Source organism: Rana temporaria, chromosome 5 (genome assembly GCF_905171775.1).
Source record: "Rana temporaria chromosome 5, aRanTem1.1, whole genome shotgun sequence".
Lineage (NCBI taxonomy): Eukaryota > Metazoa > Chordata > Amphibia > Anura > Ranidae > Rana > Rana temporaria.
This window is the reverse complement of record NC_053493.1, coordinates 164,490,218-164,513,569: the sequence shown is the minus strand read 5'-3', so window position 1 is coordinate 164,513,569 and position 23,352 is coordinate 164,490,218. Positions and strand designations below refer to the sequence as shown.

The window sequence follows — 23,352 nt, the reverse complement described above, 5'->3', positions numbered from 1 at the left end:
TTTCATAATCGATTAATCAGCCAGTAACATAATGGGGTTAAAACAACAAAATTTAGCCCTTTATAGTACAAAAAAGCAAATCAATACTGTAAATATTACTTTCACTGTCCCACAGTAAAAAAATGAACCCCTTACAGTATCGATTATTTGCTCTTTTTATACTTATTTTTGTTTTTTTTAACCCCATTATGTTACTAAACATCTTAGGCCTGGGTCACACCTCTGTGTTTTTGGTGCTTTTTGCAGAAACACACTACAGTTCATTTACATGGGTTCCTATGGGACACATTCACATCCATGATTTTTTTTCAGCTGCTGCGTATTTTTGAAAGGGCAAGGACTTTTTAATGCAAAACGGTGCTATTTTGTTTTTTTTGGTTCAATATACTTCAATGGAGAAGCTGCAGAAAAGCATGTAAAGTGTTTTTGCAGCAATTTGTGTTTTGTAATCTGACCAACTTGGGCCAAAATTTTTTAAAAATATATATATATTTTTTAAGGCTATTATCCGATGAATCGATTAACCACTTCTATACCGGGCACATATACACCTTCCTGCCCAGACCAATTTTTAGCTTTTAGCGCTGTTGCACTTTGAATGACAATTACGCGGTCATGTTACACTGTACCCAAACTAAATTTTTATCATTTTTTTCCCTACAAATAGAGCTTTCTTTTGGTGGTATTTGATCACCTCTGGGATTTTTATTTTCTGCAAAAAAAAACAAAAAACAACAATTTTGAAAAACAAATGCTTTTTTTCCGTTACAAAACTTTGTAAATAAGTATGTTTTATCCTTCACGGTTGGGCACAGATGGGGTGGCACGGATGGGCACAGATGGGCACAGATGGGACAGCACGGATGGGCACAGATGAGGCGGCACAGATGGGCACAGATGGGGCGGCACGTATGGGCACCGATGAGGCGGCACGTATGGGCACAGATGAGGCGGCACGTATGGGCACAGATGAGGCGGCACGTATGGGCACAGATGAGGCGGCACGTATGGGCACAGATGGGGCGGCACAGATGGGCACAGATGGGTGGCACGGATGGGCACAGATGGGCGGCACGGATGGGTGGCACAGATGGGCACAGATGTGCGGCACGGATGGGCACAGATGTGCGGCACGGATGGGCACAGATAGGCGACACAGATAGGCGACACGGATGGGCAAAGATGGGCAACACAGATGGGCGGCACGGATGCACTGTAATATTTTGTACTGATGGATGCCAATCAGTGATGCCCATTGTGGTCACTGATTGGCATCCATTGTGGGCACTGGCATCCATTGTGGGCACTCATTGGCATCCATTGTGGGCACTGATGGCATCCCTGGTGGTCTAGGGTGGCATACCTGGTGGTGGGCATCCCTGGTGGTCTAGTGGCATCCCTGGTGGTTAGGTGGCATCCCTGGTGGTTAAGTGGCATCCCTGGTGGTCTAGTGTGGGCATCCTCGGGGGGGCTGCACTGATAATCGATCAGCACAAACCCCCCTGTCAGAGGAGCAGCCGATCGGCTCTCCTCTTCTCGCATTTGACAGACGCGAGTGATGAATAGCCGATCACGGCTGCTCTTGTTTACATCCTGATCAGCCGTGATTGGACACGGCTGATCACATGGTAAAGAGTCTCCGACAGAGACTCTTTACCTAGATTGGTGTTGCGGGGTGTCAGACTGACACCCCGCAACAATGATCGCCACGATGCACGCCCACGGGGGCGCGCAGCGGCTTAATATCCTGAGGACGTCCTATGACGTCCACTCAGGATATTGAAACCACTTTGCCGCAGTCATTTTGCAATAGGGTGGGCGGCAAGTGGTTAATCAAAACAATAATGGGGCCAACTAATCGATTATGAACATAATCGTTAGTTGCATCCCTATACGAGACACTATTCTGACATCTGACACAGACAGTGGAGAACTATTTCTCCCACTGAGACCACTAATGGGCCACTATTCCTCCCTATGATACCAATGATGGGGCACTATTTCTCCCCCTAATTCCATATGTCTAGTCCCACTGATGCTAGGAAAATTTCCACCCCCGCTGGCCAAAGTCCGGCCCTCCAAGAGTCTAAAGGACAATAAACCGGCCCTTTGTTTAGAGTGTTTGGAGACCCCTGACATAAAGAAATGCATTAGACCACTAAGGGAGTTGGTATGAAATACCATCAACCCTTAGCATAGAAAAGTTAGAGCGAACATGTTCAGCAAGTTAGGGCAAAGCCCATAAACAAGTAGCACTTATGTCAAGCACGTAGTAAATAGGAATTGTTAAGACAATTAATAGTTGCATAAGAGAGGCGTATATAGCTGAGGTGATTTTGAGAGTAGATGTCCCTTTAACCACTTCCCGATGGCCGTACGACTATATACGGCCGCAGGGTGGTTCTACTTCTCTGGGACGCAGTCTTTTTACGGCCGCCCGTTTCCTCGTTCCCCGCGCGCGCTCCCTAACGCGCATCGGGGAACTTCTGTTCTGGCCGTGTCCCTTGGACACAGCCAATCGAAGATCGCGGTAAATAGCCAATCACAGCGACTAATTACAGCGCGATCTGTGCGGCCTGTGTAATTTGTGTAAACATATGAGATCATCTCTCATTGCCGGCTCTCCCTCCTAACACAGACAGCGCGTGTGAGGAGAGAGAGAGATACTGTGAGTGAAAAGAGTTACAAAGTGCGTAAAAAATCAGTGCCCAGTGCCCAATCAGTCCCCAATCAGTCCCCGATCAGTGCCCAGTGCCACCAGTACTACCTGTGCCACCAGTGCCCACCTATGATCAGTGCCACCTCAGTGCACATCAGTGCGTATCAGTGCCCACCTGTGCCACCAGTGCCCACCTGTGATCAGTGCCGCCTCAGTGCCCACCAGTGCCCACCTGTGATCAGTGCCCACCTGCTGACTCAGTGCACATCAGTGCGTATCAGTGCCCACCTGTGCCACCAGTGCCAACTGTGCCCACCTGTGATCAGTGCCCACCTGTGATCAGTGCACATCAGTGCGTATCAGTGCCCACCAGTGCCACCAGTACCACCTGTGCCAGCAGTGCCCACCTGTGCCCACCTGTGATCAGTGCCCACCTGCTGCCTCAGTGCACATCAGTGCGTATCAGTGCACATCAGTGCGTACCTGTACCACCTGTGCCACCTGTAATCAGTGCCCACCTGCCGCCTCAGTGCACATCAGTGCGTATCAGTGCCCACCTGTGCCACCAGTGCCCACCTGTGATCAGTGCCGCCTCAGTGCACATCAGTGCCCACCTGTGCCACCAGTACCACCTGTGCCACCAGTGTCCACCTGTGATCAGTGCCCACCTGCCGCCTCAGTGCACATCTGTGCCACACACCTGTGAAGTCGCCAGCAACCATGTCAAAACATTGCTTTTCCACCGAGCAGGCATATGAAATTATTTCTGCGGCTGACGAGAGCAACGGGGAGCTCTCTTCTTCCGATTCCCATTTGGATTCTGATTCGGACGTAGACTATGAGCCAGTCTACAGTAGTGGAACAGCGACAGGCTCAGAGGGGGAAGATAGTCAGCCCGCCAAAAGAAGACGCTCTGGTGAGGAGGCAGTAGCATCCACCAGCACTGTCATTCCATCCACCAGCACCGTCGTGCCATCCACCAGCACCGTCGTGCCATCCACCAGCACCGAAGTGCCATCCACAAATACCGAAGTGCCATCCACCAGCACCGCAGTACCTCGGCAACAAAGGCCAAGGACCCATGCAAGCCTTCCCTATGCCCTTCAGTACCCCTTGTGGCTTCCTCCAAATTCCGGAGAAGCCAACATTCCCCCTTTCACTGCCCAGCCAGGAGTCCAGGTGGACACGGAAAATTTTTCCCCAATTAATTTTTTTGATTTATTTTTAACTGAGGAACTGCTATCTAGCATTGTGGCCCAGTGCAACTTATATGCCCAACAATTAATTTCCAACAATCCAACATCTTCTTATGCCCGTCCCTTCCAGTGGAGAGACCTAACAGTGGAGGAGTTTAGGATTTTTTTAGGCCTCACCTTTTGCATGGGACTCAACCCAAAAAATGAAAAGCATTCCTTTTGGTCAAAATGCCCCATTTATCATATGCCAATCTTCTTTGCAACAATGCCCAGATCCCGATATTTCATGATCATGAGGTTCCTCCACTTCAATGATAACACCCAGTGCCTTCCCCGAAATCACCCAAATTTTGACAGGCTTTTCAAAATTCGCCCCTTATTAACCACTTCCAGACCTGCGCACGACGATGTACGTTCTATTTTTAAAGATTGATATCTCGGTAACGGCAGCAGATGCTGCCACAAACGAGGTATCGATCTTTAGTGTGCGCGGTCTGGTACACGATAATGGCGGTCTCCGTGGCGGATTTGCCGCTAGATCGGCGTTATCGGTGGCGGGAGAGGGCCCCCCCTCCCGCCGCTCTCCCGCGCCCTCCGCCGCTTACCGGAGCTGTCGGTAGCGGCGGAGGCGATCGGGACCGTTCGGCTGGTGACTGGGGACGAGACTGAAGGAAAAATCTCCTTCGCCCGTCCCCATAGCTCTGCTGGGCGCAAGTGACGTCAAAACGTCAGTCCCGCCCAGCCTCTTAAAGAGACAATTTTTTTGAAAAAATGACAGTTTCAAATTTTTTTTTTTTTTTTGCATTTTAGTCTAATTATGAGATCTGAGGTCTTTTTGACCCCAGATCTCATATTTAAGAGGACCTGTCATGCTTTTTTCTATTACAAGGGATGTTTACATTCCTTATAATAGGAATAAAAGTGATAAAAAAAAATTTCAGTGTAAAAAGTAATAAAATAAATAAAAAGAAATAAAACAAAAAAAAATTTTTTTTAAAGTGCCCCGTCCCGACGAGCTCGCGCGCAGAAGCGAACGCATACGCGAGTAGCGCCCGCATATGAAAACGGTGTTCAAATCACACAAGTGAGGTATTGCCGCGATCGTTAGAGCGAGAGCAATAATTCTAGCCCTAGGCCTACTCTGTAGCTCAAAAAATGCAATCTCTAGAATTTTTTAAACATCGCCTATCGAGATTTTTAAGGGTAAAAGTTTGACGCCATGCCACGAGCGGGCGTAATTTTTAAGCGTGACATGTTGGGTATCATTTTACTTGGCGTAACATTATCTTTCACAATATATAAAAAAATTGGGCCAAATTTATTGTTGTCTTCTTTTTTAATTAAAAATAGTGCGCTTGTAAGACCGCTGCGCAAATACGCTGTGACAAAAAGTATTGGAATGACCACCATTTTATTCTCTAGGGTGTTAGAAAAAAATATATATAATGTTTGGGGGTTTTAAGTAATTTTCTAGCAGAAAAAAATGTTTTAGTCTTGCAAACACCAAATCTGAAAAACACCTAAGGTCTGGAAGTGGTTAAATTATTTTTCTGAATTATTCCCCCAAATATATACCCCGGAACAACACATGTGTAGATGAGTCCCTCGTTAAATTTTGTGGCCGACTGAAAATAAAGCAGTTTATTCCCAGCAAAAGGGCCCGCTATGGGGTGAAGATTTACAAGCTATGTGAACGAGCCACAGGGTACCTGTATTCCTTCTTGGTCTACGAAGGGAAGGATACCCAGCTGCATCCCCCCAATTGCCCAGACTACTTGGGAACAAGTGGAATAGTGGTTTGGCAACTTATCAACCCCCTACTTGATAAAGGCTACCACTTGTACGTCGATAACTTTTATACCTCCCTTCCCCTGTTCCACAACCTTCATCGGAAGCAGACCCCAGCATGTGGCACAGCAAGAAAGAACAGGAAAGGCTTTCCTCAAAGCCTTGTGAATAAGAAGCTTAGAAAAGGGGAATCGGCAAGTCTGCGCAACAAGGAGGTTCTTGCAGTGAAGTGGAAGGACAGAAGAGATGTATATATGTTGTCTTCCATCCACAACAATTTGTTTGTGGAAACCCGCAGAAGGCGTGGCACCACCATCCAAAAGCCCACATGTATCCAGGACTACAATTCGTTCATTGGGGGGGTCGACTTTAACGACCTAATGTTGGAACCATACCTTGCCACAAGAAGCACGTACCATTGGTACAAAAAAGTAGCTATTTATTTTTTTCTTTTGGCCGTATACAATTCCTATATAATTTATCGTAAGTCCACCCAAAACCCCCTACCCTTCCTTGGCTACCAGGAGGAAATCACCACTTCCCTGATATTCCCGAACGACCTACCCCAAAACATCCAATCAGATGTTCTAAGTCGACTCTCCGAACGTCATTTCCCAGATAAAGTCCCTCCCACAGCAACAGGCCGACGAGGTCAAAAAAGATGCAAGATGTGTGCCAGTGAAGGAGTCAGACGAGACTCAGTTTATCATTGTGTCGATTGTCCTTCCCAACCAGGCCTCTGTGTAACTGACTGTTTTCGACGTTACCATACTAAACTAAATTAATAGTTTAGTATGGTAAACGTAATCCTCCGTTCCTGCCTTCACACACCTATACATCCCTTATGCCACTGCCTGCCCTGTAACTGACCCCGACTTGTTTTTTGACCACGATTCTGCCTAACGATTTTGTAATGCCTCTGCCTGATCTGGAATTGACCCTGGACTGTTTTTCGACCATTCTTCTGCCTAGCGATTCTGTAATGCCTCTGTCTGATCTGGAACGAACCTCGGACTGTTTGACCATGTTTTTGCCTGCCTCATGGACTGATCTTGTACCCTGCTACTGGACTAGTGGGATTCAACACAGGGGTCTCACATATGCGAGGGGCCCCAGAAAAGTTTTTCTGGATGAAGAAAACTTTTTTGTTTTCTCATCCTAGATTAGGGTCTGGTTGCCCGGAGCCTTCAAAGAGATTTGGGTGGGAGAAGCCTCTACCCCTGTCCCCATTCTGTCCTGCTGCCTGTAGGACCTATGCCATCATGCCCCTGCCTGTTGCATGAACTGACCACCTGCACTAACCCTGATGGGACAGTATCCCTGCCTGGCCAATTGTGTATGCCGTTGCTGACCAAGTCCCTGCCTTCTGCCTGGACCAGTGCTATCCTGCTGTGTAGAACTGCGCTACTATTACCACAGGTAATCTTTTGTTTACGCTTTGCTCAGCATAATGTATTTTGGGATGTAATTCTTGGTATGTGCATGCTATGTGTCTCTGGAACACCTGACGGTGTTCTTTGCATGTTGGATCTCTGTATGTGGTCAGGCTGTGTAGAAGTCTCACACATGTGGTATCGTTGTACTCAGGAGGAGTAGCAGAATTCATTTTGGGGTGTAATTTTTGCTATCTAAATGTTACGTGTTGGAAATATCTTATAAATGGACAGCTTTGTGTAAAAAAAATGCGTTTTCATTTTTTTTCCACATATTCCAAAAACTGCTGGAAAAAAATAAACCGTTCAAAAGACTCATTATGCCTCATAGATTATACGTTGGGGGGTTAGCTTTCCAAAATGGGGTCACTTTGTGGGTAATTCCATTGTCTTGGTGTTCCAGGGCCTTCAAAGGTGTAATAGGTAGTCAACTAGTTAGATGTGCAATTTATGCTCCTAAAACCCCTGATGGCGCTCCCTGCATGTTGGGCCTCTGTATGTGGCCAGGCAGTGAAAAAGTCTCACACATGGGGTATCGTTTTACCCAGGAGGAGTAGCAGAATGTATTTTGGGGTGTCATTTGTGGTATGCACATGCCATGTGAGAGAAATAAGCTATTACAATGACAATTTTGAGAAATGTTTTAAATGAAAAATAAAAATCTTAATTTTGCAAAGTATTCTGGGAAAAAAATACAACTTCAAATAACTCAGCATGCCTCTTACTAAATACCTTGGAATGTCTACTTTCCAAAAAGGGGTTATTTGGGGGGCATTTGTACTTTCCTGGCTTGTTAGGGTCTCAAGAAATGAGATAGGCCTTCAGTACATCAGGTCTGATCAGATGTGATAATTTTTTATGATTTGCACTATGGGGGAGAGAGAGAGACTTGTAAAGCGCAACACATGCGAACTGAATCGCCTCTGGGCGCTGTATCCATTTCATGGATAAGGAACCCCTTGACCTCCAGAAGAGATGGGTTTTAATCTTTCTCCTGAAGGCCAAGTGGTCCGACTCCAGTCGGATGGTGGTTGGTAGTGCATTCCACAGGTGAGGTCCCTAGACTGCAAATCTTCGATCTCCTTTGGACTTGTATCTGGCTTTGGGTATCTGGAGGAGGTTTTGATTGGTGGATCGCAGAATGCGATTGGGGTTATGGGCTTTTATTTTTTCGCATAGATATTGGGGGGCGTTGCCTTGAATACACTTAGGCCCCTTTCACATTGGGGCGTTTTTCATGCGGTACAGCGCTAAAAATAGCTCTGCTATACCGCATGAAAAATCATGCCCTGTAGTGTTCAATGTGAAAGCCCGAAGGCTTTGACATTGAAGCGGTGCGCTAGCAGGAGCGCACCAAAAGTCCTGCTAGCCGCATCTTTACCGTGGTATAGGATATACCGTGGTATTAACCCTTTTTCGGCCGCTAGCGGGGGTTAAAACCTCAGCGCTAGCGCCCGAATATCGCGGTAAATACAACGGTATAGCCGCGCTACAAATAGCGCGGCTATACCGTCACCGCGGCTGCACGCCCCAGTGTGAAAGCAGCCTTATGTATTAGACAGAGTGCCTTGAAAGTGATTCTGTCTTTTACTGGCAACCAATGAAGGGATCTCAGTGAAGGCGAGATTGATTCCCATGTTTTTTTCCCAGTCACTAGTCGAGCGGCCGTATTTTGAACGACTTGCAGATGAGTGATTTGGTATTTGGGGAGTCCTAGATAGAGGGCATTTGCGTAGTCGAGTCTGGAATTGATGATTGTTCCCACCACGACTGCAATGTCCTCTTTCGGGATTAGGGCTACAGCAACTTATATGCGGGCCAACACATGCTTCAGGTCACACACTCGACCTAATTTTCAGACAAAATCTGAAAATAAGCATTTTAGAAAATGAACCATTGCCATGGACAGACCACCATGCAATCAATTTCATAATCTCCAAAATTCCCCCAGTGATAAAAGCACCCAAGCCGGTGACAATACACTGGGCTAGATCTCAGAAGAAGCTCCATTCGGAACTCTTTAAATCTACCTTGGGAAACAGAATCAAAACAATCCATCCACATCAAACAGCCGCAGATACACTGGATGCCATAAACGCAGCCCTGCTACAGTCAGCCGATTTAGTAGCACCGAAACGCAAAGCCTGCATCCGAAAAAGAAAGTCTGGCTGGTTCAACAACCAGCTGCCGCTTCTGAAGCAAGAGCGCAGAAGGGCGGAAGCCGCCTGGAAAAGAAGCCCTGCAGAGGATAACCTCATCATCTACAAGGCAATAACAACACGATATCATAAAGAAATCTTCAAAGCCAAGAAACATCATTTTTCTATGGCGATTAACAGCGCCCTAAACCGCCCCCGCGAACTCTTCAAGATGGTCACCCAGACCATGAATCCAGGATGTCTTGAAGTCCCCAACTCAGACACCCAAGAGTTCTGTAATGAACTATCGGATTTCTTCATCAACAAAATTGAAAGAATCCGGGAAAGCATCTTGCAAAACAATACCCCCCTCGACCCCACCGTCAATCAACCACAAAACACCCACAGAAACGCTCTACAATCAACAAAGTTCACTCTGGAACCGATCTCCATCGATACCACAAAAAATATCATTGGTGCTTTACGGAACAGCACATCGCCCAATGATATCATCCCCACCAAACTGCTGAAGGAATGTGCCGACATCCTGGCACCACCCATCACACAGCTTATAAACCAGTCATTTAAGGAAGGCACAGTGCCATCCCTGTTGAAAGAGGGCACAATCCAGCCCATCTTGAAAAAACCTAACCTGGATCCCAAGGACCCAACTCACCGCCGTCCCATAACAGGCCTAAATGTTCTCTCCAAGATAATGGAGAAAGTAGTGGTACAACAGCTGCAACAGCATCTAGATACCCACAATCTACTGGATCCATTACAATCAGGCTTCCGTCCCGGACACGGGACAGAAACGGCCTTACTCAAAATATGGGACGATGCCCTCGAGGCCGCAGATGAAGGAGAATCTTGTCTCCTGGTTCTGCTGGACCTAAGCGCAGCCTTTGACACGGTAGACCACAAACTGTTACTGATGTGACTAGCCAAGGTAGCAGAAGTCGCAGAAGGTGATTTACCATGGTTTTCTTCCTTTCTTGAAAACCGATCACAAACAGTTAAATTGGGTTCTTTCACGTCGGAAAAGCGCACGGTGTCATGTGGAGTCCCCCAAGGATCCCCCCTGTCACCGGTGCTTTTCAACATCTATCTTCGCCCTCTCTTTGATATTATCAGTAGCCAAGAACTACTCTATCACTCTTATGCAGACGATACGCAACTGTATTTTCGCATCTGCAACAAAAAGGATCATCATCCCAGTTTAGAGAAATGTCTCTCTTTGATAGAAAACTGGATGACAAAGAGTTATCTTAAACTCAACAGTTCAAAAACAGAACTCCTTATGTTTCACGCCAGCCGAAAGAGTCAACTGGCAACAACCTGGACACCCCCGCCCATTCTGGGCCAAATCATCACCCCTAGCTCCAAAGTCAAAAGTCTCGGGGTCATCTTCGACACCTTCATGACAATGGACGCACAAATAGGGTCAGTAGTCAGCGGAGCGCACCATCTGTTGCGCCTACTACGCAGACTTATTACATTTATCCCCAAAGAAGACGTAGCAGTCGTGGTGGGAACAATCGTGAATTCCAGACTGGACTATGCTAACGCCCTTTACCTCGGACTCCCAAAGTACCAAATCTCCCGTCTGCAAGTCGTTCAGAATACGGCCGCCAGACTGGTGACTGGGAAAAAAAATGGGAATCAATCTCACCTTCGTTGAGAACCCTTCACTGGCTGCCAGTAAAAGACAGAATTGCATTTAAAGCACTCTGCCTGACACATAAGTGCATCCATGGGAAGGCTCCGCAATATCTTTGCGACAAGATAGAACCTCACAATTCGAATCGCGTTCTGCGATCCACCGACCAAAATCTGGTCAGGGTACCAAAAACCAAATACAAGTCTAAAGGAGAAAGAAGGTTTGCTTTTCAGGGTCCTAGACTATGGAACGCTTTACCAACCAGCATTCGGTTGGAGGAGAACCACCTGACTTTCAGAAGACGGATCAAAACTCTGCTCTTTTGATGTCATGAGACACAAACAACTTGCGCCCAGAAGCGATTCAGTTCGCATGCGCCGCGCTTTATAAGTTTTTAATTCATTCATTCATTCAGTCTGCGTAGTAGGCGCAGCAGATGGTGGGATCCGCTGACTACTGACCCTATTTGTGCATCCATTGTCATGTAGGTATCGAAAATTACTCTGAGACTTTTGACTTTGGTGCTAGGGGGGATAGTTTTACCCAGAATGGGTGGGGGAAGTCCATGTTGACGCTGGGTGATTTTTCCGGTTAGCGTGAAACAGGAGAAGTTCTGTTTTCGAATCATTGAGTTTAAGATAACTGTTTGTCATCCAGTTATTTATTAGAGTGAGGCATTTCTCTAGTCCAAGAGAATGATCCTTTTTGTTGCAGATGCGGAAATACAGTTGTGTGTCATCTGCATAGGAGTGGTAAAGTAACTTCTGGTTACTGATGATTTCAAAGAGAGGGCAAAAATAGATATTAAACAATACCGGCGATAAGGGAGATCCCTGAGGGACTCCGCATGACACCATACGTTTTTCAGAAGTAAAAGACCCCAGTTTCACTATTTGTGATCGGTTTTCCAAGAAGGAGGAGAACCAGGGTAAAACACATTCAGCAACTCCGGCTACTTCAGCTAGCCTAGCCAGTAGTAGTCCGTGGTCTACAGTGTCAAAAGCTGCGCTTAGGTCCAGCAGTATCAGGAGACAAGATTCTCCTTCCTCTGCGGCCTCTAGAGCGTCATCCCATATTTTGAGCAGCGCCGTTTCTGTTCCGTGACCCGGACGGAAGCCTGATTGAAACGGATCGAGTAATTTATGGGTGTCTAAATGCAGTTGCAGCTGTTGTACAACTGCTTTCTCCACCTTCTTCTTGGAGAAGACATTTAGAGCTGTTATGGGCCTCCGATTGTTTGGGTCTTTGGGGTCGAGGGTAGTTTTTTTTAGAATTGGTTTTATTGTACCTTGTTTTAGCAAGGTGGGCACCATGCCCTCCTTGAATGATTGGTTTATGAGCTGCGTGATAGCTGGTGCCAGTATATCAGCACTCTCTTTCAGCAGTTTAGTGGGGATGATATCATTGGGTGCTGTGCTATTACGCAGAGTCCAGATGATGTTTTTAGTGGCATCGATGGAAATGGGTTTTAGAGTGAATTTTGGTGATTGCGGCGGATTTATGTGGGTATTAGGTTTGTGATTTGGGGGGGAGTTGGTGACGGTTCCATTTTGCTGAATACTTTCACAGATTTTTAAAATTTTATTAATGAAATAATCCGATAATTCGTTGCAAAATTCTTGTGAATCAGAATTGGGGGGCCTCTAAACAAGCTGGATTCATAGTCTGAGTGACCAGCTTGAGGAGTTCAAGGGCATTTGCGATGATGTTGGAGAAAAGATTTTTTTTTGGCCGTGAAGATTTCTTTGTGATATTTCTTTGTTATTATCTTGTAAATGGTGTGGTTTTTATCTGAAGAGCACCTTTTCCATGCAGCTTCTGCTCTTCTACGCTCTTTCTTTAGCAACGTCAGCTGGTCATTAAACCAGCTGGAGTTGTTTTTCCGGATGCAAGTTTTGCGTTTTGGTGCTACTAAGTCAGCTGACTGTAGTAGCGCCTTGTTGATGGCGTCAAGTGTTTCTGTGGCTGTTTGTTTTTGTTGGGTTGTTTTTATTTTGTTCCCTAGTGTTGTTTTGAAGAGTTCCGAGTGGAGCTTCTTCTGAGATCTAGTCCTGTGAGTTGTCACCGGTTTTGTCGTTTTTTTTGGGCTGGCATTTTTGGTGATTGTGAATTTGATGGCATCGTGATCGGTCCATGGTTGCGGCTCATTTCCCAGGACGTCAATTTCCAAATCTTGTTTGAAAATGAGATCGAGCGTATAGGCCTGAGGCATGAGTGGGGCCTTGTATTCGTTGCTGCAGACCTAATCCTTCCAGATGGTCGATGCAGGCGTTGGCTACGGGGTCCAGCGAGGAGTTGGCCCAGAGGTTGAAATCCCCAAGCACCAAAAGGTGTTTGATGTTTAGGGTATATGTAGAGATGAATTCCGTCAATGATGTGAGAAGGTGCGTTTTTGGGCCTGGTGGTCTATAGCAAAGTAGCATATGGACCGTATCTTGGGGATTTGTTTGCAGCTGCAGAGTGAGGGTTTCCATGAATGGAAGTGAGTTTTGAAGGACTGGTTTGGTGATCGAGAGGTGAGTCTTGTGGATCACCGCCAGCCCCCCCCTCTTTGCCCCACTCTGTTTTGCATTTGAATGCGATAATTTGCTGGCACCAATTCTGTTAGAATGGTGTTGCAGTCGGCTGTCAGACAGCTTTCTGTGATGAAGAGGCAGTCTAGATTGTGTTGAAGGATGAAATCATAGATTTCTTGTCTGTGTTTTACTGCCGATCTTGTGTTGACCAAAGCGCATATTATGCGCTTGGGCTGGGGTACCTGTGCGTAGTTTTTGACTGTTGATCGTCGATTGATTCTCAACAGTCGCTCATTCCTTAGAGCTTTTTTGGTGACAACTGGGAGTATAGAGGCAAATGGTTTTAGTTCCCGGATGGTTTCTGCAGAGTATTTTATGTAACCCATGGCCGCAGGGAAGTAATGTTGATTGGGGGGGTCTTATATGGTGATGGGCGGAAGACTGTCCAAGTGAGCCGTCACTCGTTGAGTCTTATCTCCCCGATTGGTCCAGAGGAAGGCGAAAAACCCCAGGCGCGCTGTGCCAATCTGCAGCGACCGGGGAAAAAATTCCTTCCTGACCCCTCAACGGGCGATCGGTGCAACCCTGGATCAATTGCCTAGGGGGGGTGTGGGGGGGGGATATGTACCCCTGTGTTAAACTATGGGAGTCCTGTTTTTTTGTGCTGTGTCTGCAGCAGCTGAGAGCTGGGAGGACCCTGCCTGGCTGCACTATCCCTGGGGAGAGCCGACTCGTTTGAGAGCATCCTGCTCTCACTATCCCTGGGGTGAGCAGACTAAGGTGAGAGCGTATGCTGCACCGCTGAATCTATATATCAAGAGTTCCAACTTTATTAGCTGCAAGCTTGTTCTGGATCAGTGATTGAAAAAAAATAATAATGAAGACTCCTGTCTTGCCTCCTGTTTCAAACTCCTGGTTTTTAACTCAGGCACTTTTGTTCAAAGAATGCACTTCTGGTCAGAGAATCCACATGTGAAGCCACCATCAACTGGGAGCCAGCTCCTATGGGAGTTTGTACAGCCACTTTATACTCACCTGTGAAGACCTGTGAACAAACACACACCTGTGAACAATTAAACCCTCCCCTTAATTAGCAGAAAGGAAAAAGCAGAAAGGAAAAAGAAAAAAAAAGCTGTTTAAAAAGTGTCAGAGAAAAAGGCAACCCTTGCAAGCAGAAGCAGTTGATAGCAAACTCCTGGTTTTTAACTCAGGCACTTTTTTCAAAGAATGCACTTCTGGTCAGAGAGTCCACATGTGAAGCCACCATCAACTGGGAGCTTGTAGACTCAAACTTTCACACAGACCAAAAAATGTGGGTTATTTTTTATCAGACATGTAGCAGTGTAAATTGTGGCCAAAATTTATGAAGAAAAATTAATAATTTGCAAAATTTTATCACAGAAACTAAGAAAACAATTTTTTTTTCTAAATTTTCGGTCTTTTTTCATTAATAGCGCAAAAAATAAAAAACTCAGAGGTGATCAAATACCACCAAAAGAAAGCTCTATTTGTATGAAAAAAAGGACAAAAAATTATTTGGGTACAGTGTTGCATGACTGAGTAATTCTCATTCAAAGTGTGAGAGTGCTGAAAGCTGAAAATTGGTCTGGTCAGGGTGTTTAAGTGCCCAGTAAGGAAGTGGTTAAGATGTTCCTCAGCAAACCGCCATAGTCAGAACAGTTTGTCCCAAGTAGTATGTTAGTAACTACAAGCCATAATAAATAACAGCAATTGTTTTAGGAGGAATATATGCAGCAGATCTTTCTATAGTGCTACTTATCCGTTTGCAGGGCTTCAGTGTAGCAACAAGGGATTCTGTAGTGTAGGGTGTCAGCAAGGAAGGTCTCTAAGGTTGTCCCCGGCAATGGCAGTCTGTTGCAGTTAATGTAGCAGCATTAATGCAGGAGTTACAGGCTCTACAGGGTTGCAGCGTGGGGAGCGATGGCACCATTGATTGTAGCGTGGCTGAGCTACAGCTGACAATAATAGAACGGTGTGCAAACTTCACAACTTTCTGTTTATAGGGTTAAGGCAGGTGCAGTGCATAAGAGAGAACCGCCATGAATTGCGGCGCACTTCCACGTTCCACAGTGGAACGCACGTGGCGCCGGGCGATGACGTAATCACGTGCCCGCCGTATGCGTTCCAGCTGTTACAAACAGACACCATTGAAAAAAATGTGATTTCCCCTTGTCATGTGATTCTGTGTGATTCAAGTTGCATCTGAAAGTCTGGTAAACTTGTCAACAACAGATTTTTGTCTCTGCAACATTGTTTCAATTCTTTATAGTGGTTAACTCTCTGCAGTAGCTGATTTATTACACTTAAATACTTACAGTATTTACTTTGATCATCAACCTGATCATAGTGGTAATAGTGTGGTATTTCCCTAGTTAACTCTATTCTTATTAATGAAAAAATAAATAAACTGGAGAGAAAATAACATTTATTTTTAACCCCATTCGCACAAAACAAATGCACAATGCACATGCAGTTTCAAAGTATGAATAGATCTGCATTTTTTTTTATAAATGCGTCCCTTAGTATACAGTGCAGAGGTCTCCTTGATATTATTTTCTCCTCTGGTTGAACACTCAACACTTCATTTGTATGGAGGGTTTGTGTTTTTGAATGGAAAGATCTTGATGGGATGGTTTAGTAGGCAGTGTTGATGACTGTATAGGTGGTACTGGTGAAGTGTTAGCAGAGTTGTGATGATGGGGTAGGAGAGAAATGGGGCTAGTCATCCAAATTGTGAGTAAAGCATTGAGAAGGAAGAAAATAGAGTGACCCTTTATAAGTTGGTTACAGTTGAATATAATTTAATAAGTAATAATTGCCCTCTTTATAGGCTAATACTTACAGTACCTTTTTGTTGGCAAAAAAGGCACTACTATTTTGATGTGCTTATTCTAGAACTGGTGCCAACACTGTGTCACTGTATAGGGCTTTGTTGCATTTGGATGTGCTATCTCTGTCCCTATGATTTTTCTGATACTTGATGCTAATTTATTATCCTACATATTATAGATATATGGCTGATTCTTTCTCCTATACCCCTGAGGAAAGAGAGTTGTCTTGCCAAAACGTCAAGTGCAATGTGGATAATCATGCCTTACATACTTATCTTTATTTGGTTGTAATTCTTACTCCGTACTGTATTCATTCCATACACAGCGTATTTTCTTTTAATGTATATTGGTTTTGTATAATAAATTATATTTATATTTTTTCAATACGTGGCTGTAATCCTTGTGCCTGAAAAGTCCAGTCAGGGGATCTCCTCTTTCTTGATTCATTTTTGGATGTGGCACATTTTAGAGACATAGACCGACAAAACTTTTTCGCCTATCTCTGTCCCTATTACATGATCAATCCATTTCTGTATGTCTCCAGAGATATAAGTTATGACAGTATGTATTTTGAATACACTGAATGAGATATTTAGTGAACAACTTTGCGCTATGGCACATTTATACTGTATATGATGTTATTGCTTCTTAGTGTGGTACCTCCCTGATGAAGAACACATTTTGTGTTTGAAATGCGTTGGGTAACTCCAGTTGAAGTGTACTGTGGAAGTAACATCTTAGTCAACAACTAGTTGTACCACTATGTGCTAATCATATTTCTGTAATTTAAACTCTTTGTCACTATAAACATGTATGAAATTCTGCTTTTCTGTATTTGCTGGGACATTTGCATTGACATTTTTTATTTTTTTTATAAAAGTGTCTACTTTACAAAAAAAAGTGCCTGTGAAAACCATGACTGTAAAACAATATATATTTAATTTAGTTGCAAAATTTAATTATGTAAAATTTAGTAATTAAAATACAATCTTTTCAAACAACTTTGATATGAGTTTGGCATAGACTGTGATTTACAACGATTTTATACAAAGTTTCATTGGCTGAGTCATGGAAAGGTGCTGATGTAATCATTGGAATTACACAGTAAAATCCATATGCTTGTTATTCAGGCCAGAACAAAATCAACTTGTCAGCATGAGGCAAACTGCAGAGATGTATTGATCATAATTTTTGTGAAACCAATATACAGGGCATAGCAAACTTTCCTGATATATTTGGAAAGCTAAACACATTAAATTTATTGTGTCAAGGTAAAAAAAACCTCACTATTTACTGCTGATGATAAATCTCTAAATTAAATGAAAAATATTTCTTTGGAAAAAGGAGGGCTGACGCAAGCCAAAAATTCTGGCCTTATAAATGATGGAAATCAGTATTTTCATAAGGACTTTTGGTGAGTTTGGAGCAAGAACAGCCCTTGTTTGAAATCTTATGATATTTCTCAAAATAATCCTTGTGCCCCCCATACAGACTTGGTATGCAGATAATCAGACCTGGGGATCTCCTTGAAATTCAGCTGAAATCAGATGTGGCAAAAAGATAGGGTCTCGATGTATGTGCCCAGCTTGCAAATACTGCACACATTGTCGTCATTAATGTCAATGATTACAAGCTACTCCTCCCCAGCCATGCTGCCCCTCTCCCCACAGTTATAGTCCTACCCCCTTTGGGACATTGTTTTCATTAACTCATACTTACCGAAAACCTTAACAAAGCATCGTATACAGTTGTTGAAAAATATGTTTCTTCCTTCTTCTTAAGGGGGTACAGACTCAATTTTTGTATTTTGCTCCCCGAGAGGGAGAGCGTCCCCAGTAAGCTCTGCAGGGAATTCCTCCCCCTCCCTGTGCTCGCCGACACTGCATAATGCGAGCGCTCACACAACCAGATATTCTAGCCTGGGCCGTGTTTAAGTGTGTGCACTGCAGACTGCAGTACACTGTAATCGCTGAACTACATTATCTCCATCCCTTCTGTCCCCCCCGATCTGTCTCCCTCCCCCTCTCCTGTTCTTTAAAAACATTCACAATTTACTTTCACTTTCAGTTAGGCAGATCAGCTCTTAGGCAGCCCATACATTGATTAGCACTGTGGAGTGTCGGCTTCCTGGCGGGATTGGGCATGTGGGATTTCAAACACACCCGAGCCCATCTCTATTGGTTGTAGACAGTTGAGCTCCCTGCAGGTTGCTTAGCAGCAGTGGACCCTTCTCTGACATGCTGATCGGGATGCAATCCAGGTGATGCTCTTAGTCAAATCCTAGTCATAAATATCAGTGATTTTATTGATCAAAGCCCACACTTTACAGGCATAGAGCCCACATGGCTGCTGATCATACGGTTGATTATATTTATGTGGTTGTACTCTTGATGCTAATAAATACTGTGTTTATTAGATCTGACTGGGAGCATCACCTGGATCACATGCCGATCAGCATGTCAACAGAGAAGGTTATACAGCATTACTGCTGCTAGGTGACCAGCTGGGGGCTCGGCTCTCTATAACCAATAGTGCCAGCCTTCCCCTGCATGCACCCATAATGTCACCAGCACTAGATCCTAATAGACTGCCGCCGCTGCCAAGGAGACAGACGCCAGACCAGCTCTGTAAAACAGCTATGTGACATATCTCTTGTTTTCTGCCACCCTGGGGGGCCCCAGTATAGTAGGAAGGGAGCTCACTGCAGAACATGTGAAAGGGCCCATAGTGGGATCGTAGTAAAGGGCCCCAGGATATATATATATATATATATATATAATTGCATTTTATAATTGGCCCCCCTACTTTTGTCCCTGTCCCCCCCATGTGCCCCCCCTAAATATGAAAGCTGGAGACGCCACTGGGTACATATTCCTGGGAATGACTCTTGAGGGGATAAATTGTTAAAGTTTTAGAACTTAACTTAACCTAATTCCAACGCCAGCCAAAATATTTTGTTTAGGTTTGGATAGATAAGTAAGAAAGAATAAGGACCTCTGTTAATTTGTAATCCCTTTTGGTGTCCTGTGCTTAACAGGACAAGAAGAGAAAGCTGCTCTATGAGGACACAGGCAGATTTCACAATTTTACAGCAAAACCATACAGTTTATCATTCTATCCAAAACTAAAAAAAGATTTGTCTGAAACTTGGCTTTAACCTCCTTTTCCAAAGCAAACACTAATTTTAATTAAACTCGCCCTACATTCTAGATACTGACCCTATTATCAAAATATATTTGCAAGGCTGAGAGCATGGAAAGCAATTATTTGCATTAATAAGCACTAAAACAGATTTTTTAAATAATCATGTAATGTATTTATTTTCCTTGTAGGCTATTTAGAACCACGGAATTTGCCTAGTCATGGAATTTTTCCATTTATTCAGAGCTTGCTATGCAATGAAGGTTCAAGATGTAAAGATAAGGTGTTCAGTTCTGAGGACAGCAACAACATATGGTGAGTATGTTTAACTTGTTCTAAATAAACAAGAATCAGCACCTGCCACATATCATTGACAAATTTGGCTACCAAATCAGTTGCCAACATGGCCTATGCTTGCAATCACAGTTAAAAAATAACAGTAATAGCTAGATTCAGGTAGAGTTAGGTCGGCGTTTCGGTAGATACGCCGACCTAACTCAGAATCTGCGCCGACCTAAGTTTAAGTGTATTCTCAAACAGAGATACACTTAAATCTATCTAAGATACGACGGCTTGCGCCGTCCTATCTTAGGGTGCAATATTTAGGCTGGCCGCTAGGTGGCGCTTCCATTGCGGTCAGCGTAGAATATGTAAATCACTACATACGCCTATTCACGAACGTACGCCTGGCTGACGCAGTACAGATACGCCGTTTACGTAACGCTTTATCAGGCCTAAAGTTATTCCAACAAATAGTTGGAATAGTAATGTTAAAGTATGGCCGCCGTTCCCGCTTCGAAATTCGAAAATTTTACGTCGTTTGCGTAAGTCGTCCGTGAATAGGGATTTACGTCATTTACGTCCACGTCAAAATCAATAGGACCGTGCGGCGTACTTAGCCGCAATGCACACTGGGAAATGTAGGCGGACGGCGCATGCGCCGTTCCAAAAAAACATCAATCACGTCAGGTCAAAGCATATTAACATAAAACACGCCCCCTCAGCCTATTTTGAATTAGGCGCACTTGCGCCCGCCGCATTTGCGCTACGCCGCCTTAAGTTAGGAGGCAAGTACTTTGAGAATACAGTACTTGCCTCTCTGACTTAAGGCGGCGTAGCGTAAATACGATATGCTACGCTGCCTTAAAGTTGCGGCGCTCTCTGTGAATCTACCTATAAAGGTTCAGTTCACTTACTATACATTATGCATATACATTATTGTCAAGCCCAGATGAAGAGGGTGCTCTTTGACCCCCAAAGTGCGTAAGCTACTTTTTGAATTGTCCTGCTGACTTTTATTGGAATTAAGTTGTATCTGGGTCTCTTAGTAGTGGTGTGACACTTCTTAAATTTCCATGTGTGTTAGATTACACTACAAACCAAGGAGAATGTGAAGATCCTTTGGAGTTTAGAAGGTGCCTGCTTGGGAATCAGATCATTTACATCAACATCAATACATTAAGATAGCAGTACCAGTGAGAATCCCCTCTGGTTTTGCACTTTCCTCAACATATCATTGACAAGTTTTTAGTTTACTTTTTGTTATATTTTTCATCAAAGTTTATTTAACTAAGAACATTTTACATTTTTCTTTCTGTCTTTTAACCACTTCCCTACCGGCCCATAGTAAAATGACGTCCACAAAGAACCTCTGCCGTTCTGAGTGGACGTCATATGACGTCCTGGGCTTTGTGGGGGGATATCTGAATGATGCCTGCAGCTAGAGGCATCATACAGATATCCTTCTAAACTGCCGGCGATTCTGCACAACGTAAGAACGATCATAGCGGCGGTTCCGCCGCTAGATCGTTCTTACAGGCGGCGGGAGGGGACATCCCCCCCTCCCGCCGCCATCCGGTGCTTCTCCGGGCTCTCCCGTGCCATCGGGGGCCCGGAGAACGAATCGTCCGGCGCGCGCAGGAAGCATAGAGATGACTGGTGACCAGATGGTCACCAGTCATCTCTATGACCGTCGGAGGACCCGGGCGCGATGTGATGACGTCACGCCCGGGTCCCCGTAAGTAAACAAAGCCGCGATTGCGGCTGCTAAGCAACAGCAAGCAAGAGATCGGTGAATTTTTTTCACCGATTTCATGCTTTCCAGCCTGGAGGAGAGATGTGGGGTCTTATTGACCCCGCATCTCTCCATAAAGAGTACCTGTCACACACATTCCTATTACAAGGGTTGTTTACATTCCTTGTAATAGGAATAAAAGTGATCAAAAAAAAAAAAAAAATTAAAAAAAAAAGTGTAAAAAAAGAAATAAATATATAAAAAAAAAAAAAGAAATAAAATTTATTTTTTTAACGCCCCTGTCCCCGGTAGCTTGCGCGCAGAAGCGAACGCACACGCAAGTCCCGCCGACATATGTAAACGCCATTTAAACCACACATGTGAGGTATCGCCGCGTGCGTTAGAGTGCCAGCAACAATTCTAGCACTAGATCTCCTCTGTAAATCTAAACTGGTAACCTGTAAAAATTTTCAAATCGTTGCCTATGGAGATTTTTAAGTACCGAAGTTTGGCGCCATTCCATGAGTGTGCGCAATTTTAAAGCGTGACATGTTAGGTACAAAAAAATTGGGCTAACTTTACTGTTTTTTAATTTTTTTAATTCATGAAACAATTTTTTTCCAAAAAAAAGGCGTTTGAAAAATTATTGCGCAAATACCGTGCAAGATAAAAGGTTTCAATGACCGTCGTTTTATTCCCTAGGGTGTCTGCTAAAAAAACATATATAATGTTTGGGGGTTCTGCGTAATTTTCTAGCAAAAAAAATATGATTTGTACATGTAGGAGAGAAGTGCCAGAATAGGCCTGGTATGGATGGGTGTATAACTGCCCGGTATGGAAGAGGTTAAAAGCCCTTTTTTATTTATGATGCTTTATTATTTTAAATCCCTGTGTATTCTGAAAACTAAGGGGTGTATTTATAAAACATTGAGGCTGAGTTCACACTATTGCGAATTGAATGCAGTTTTCCCTGCATTCAATTTGCATGTCAGGAGACTGTGATTGGCTCTCAATGGAGCCGATTCACACAGCTCTGAGACCGATACGGAAGGGAATTGCACAGGTGTCCTGTGCATCTTCTGGTCCATTTCAGGTCCGAATTCAGCCAACAATTCAGACTGAAATCGGACCTGAAGCAGTGAACAGGGATGCACCAGACCCCAGCTGTGAGTCGCTCCACACGGCAGTGTGAACCCAGCCTTAAAGAGCTATTCATCCTGTGAAACTGCATGCACATTTGTTGTGTGTAAATTCCAGTAAAATTAACGTTACTAGGCTATTTTCTCTCCTGATCAGATGTTCATCATTTATAAGAATACCATGGATCAGGAGAATAACATAATATGGCCACTAGATGATGCTGATGATTATAGAAAACAAATCTTATTAACTATGATTTTCAGCTCCATTTGGTGGTCATAATGCAGTATTTTCCTGATTCATATGATTCTTATGAATGAAAAACCTTCAACCTGAAATGAAAATAGCTTAGTAACATTATCTTGTGCCAGTGTTCACACATAATGGGGTAGATTCAGAGAGAAGATACAACGACGTATCTCCAGATACGCCGTTGTATCTCTGGGTCCGGCCGGTTGTATCTATGCGCCTGATTCATAGAATCAGTTACGCATAGATTTCCCTAAGATCCGACCGGCGTAAGTGTTTTACACCGTCGTATCTTAGGCTGCATATTTACGCTGGCCGCTAGGTGGCGCTTCCATAGATTTACGCGAGCAATATGCAAATTAGCTAGATACGCCGATTCAGAAACGTACGTCCGGCGCATTTTTTTACGTCGTTTACGTTAGGCTTTTTCCGGCGTATAGTTACCCCTGCTATATGAGGCGTATCCTATGTTAAATATGGTCGTCGTTCCCGCGTCGAGTTTTGAAAATTTTACGTTGTTTGCGTAAGTCGTTCGCAAATAGGGCTGGACGTAATTTACGTTCACG

The 23,352-nt window shown here is 44.3% G+C and overlaps 1 protein-coding gene across 1 annotated transcript in view; it reads left to right on the top strand.

Moving 5' to 3' along the window:
• ABCA13 (ATP binding cassette subfamily A member 13) overlaps window positions 1-23,352 on the top strand; it is a 410,714-nt gene that overhangs the window by 73,708 nt on the left and 313,654 nt on the right. Inside the window, exon 3 of the mRNA XM_040354439.1 lies at window positions 19,575-19,698. Coding sequence (XP_040210373.1) covers window positions 19,575-19,698 — 124 coding nt within the window. The remainder of the gene's footprint in view (window positions 1-19,574; window positions 19,699-23,352) is intronic.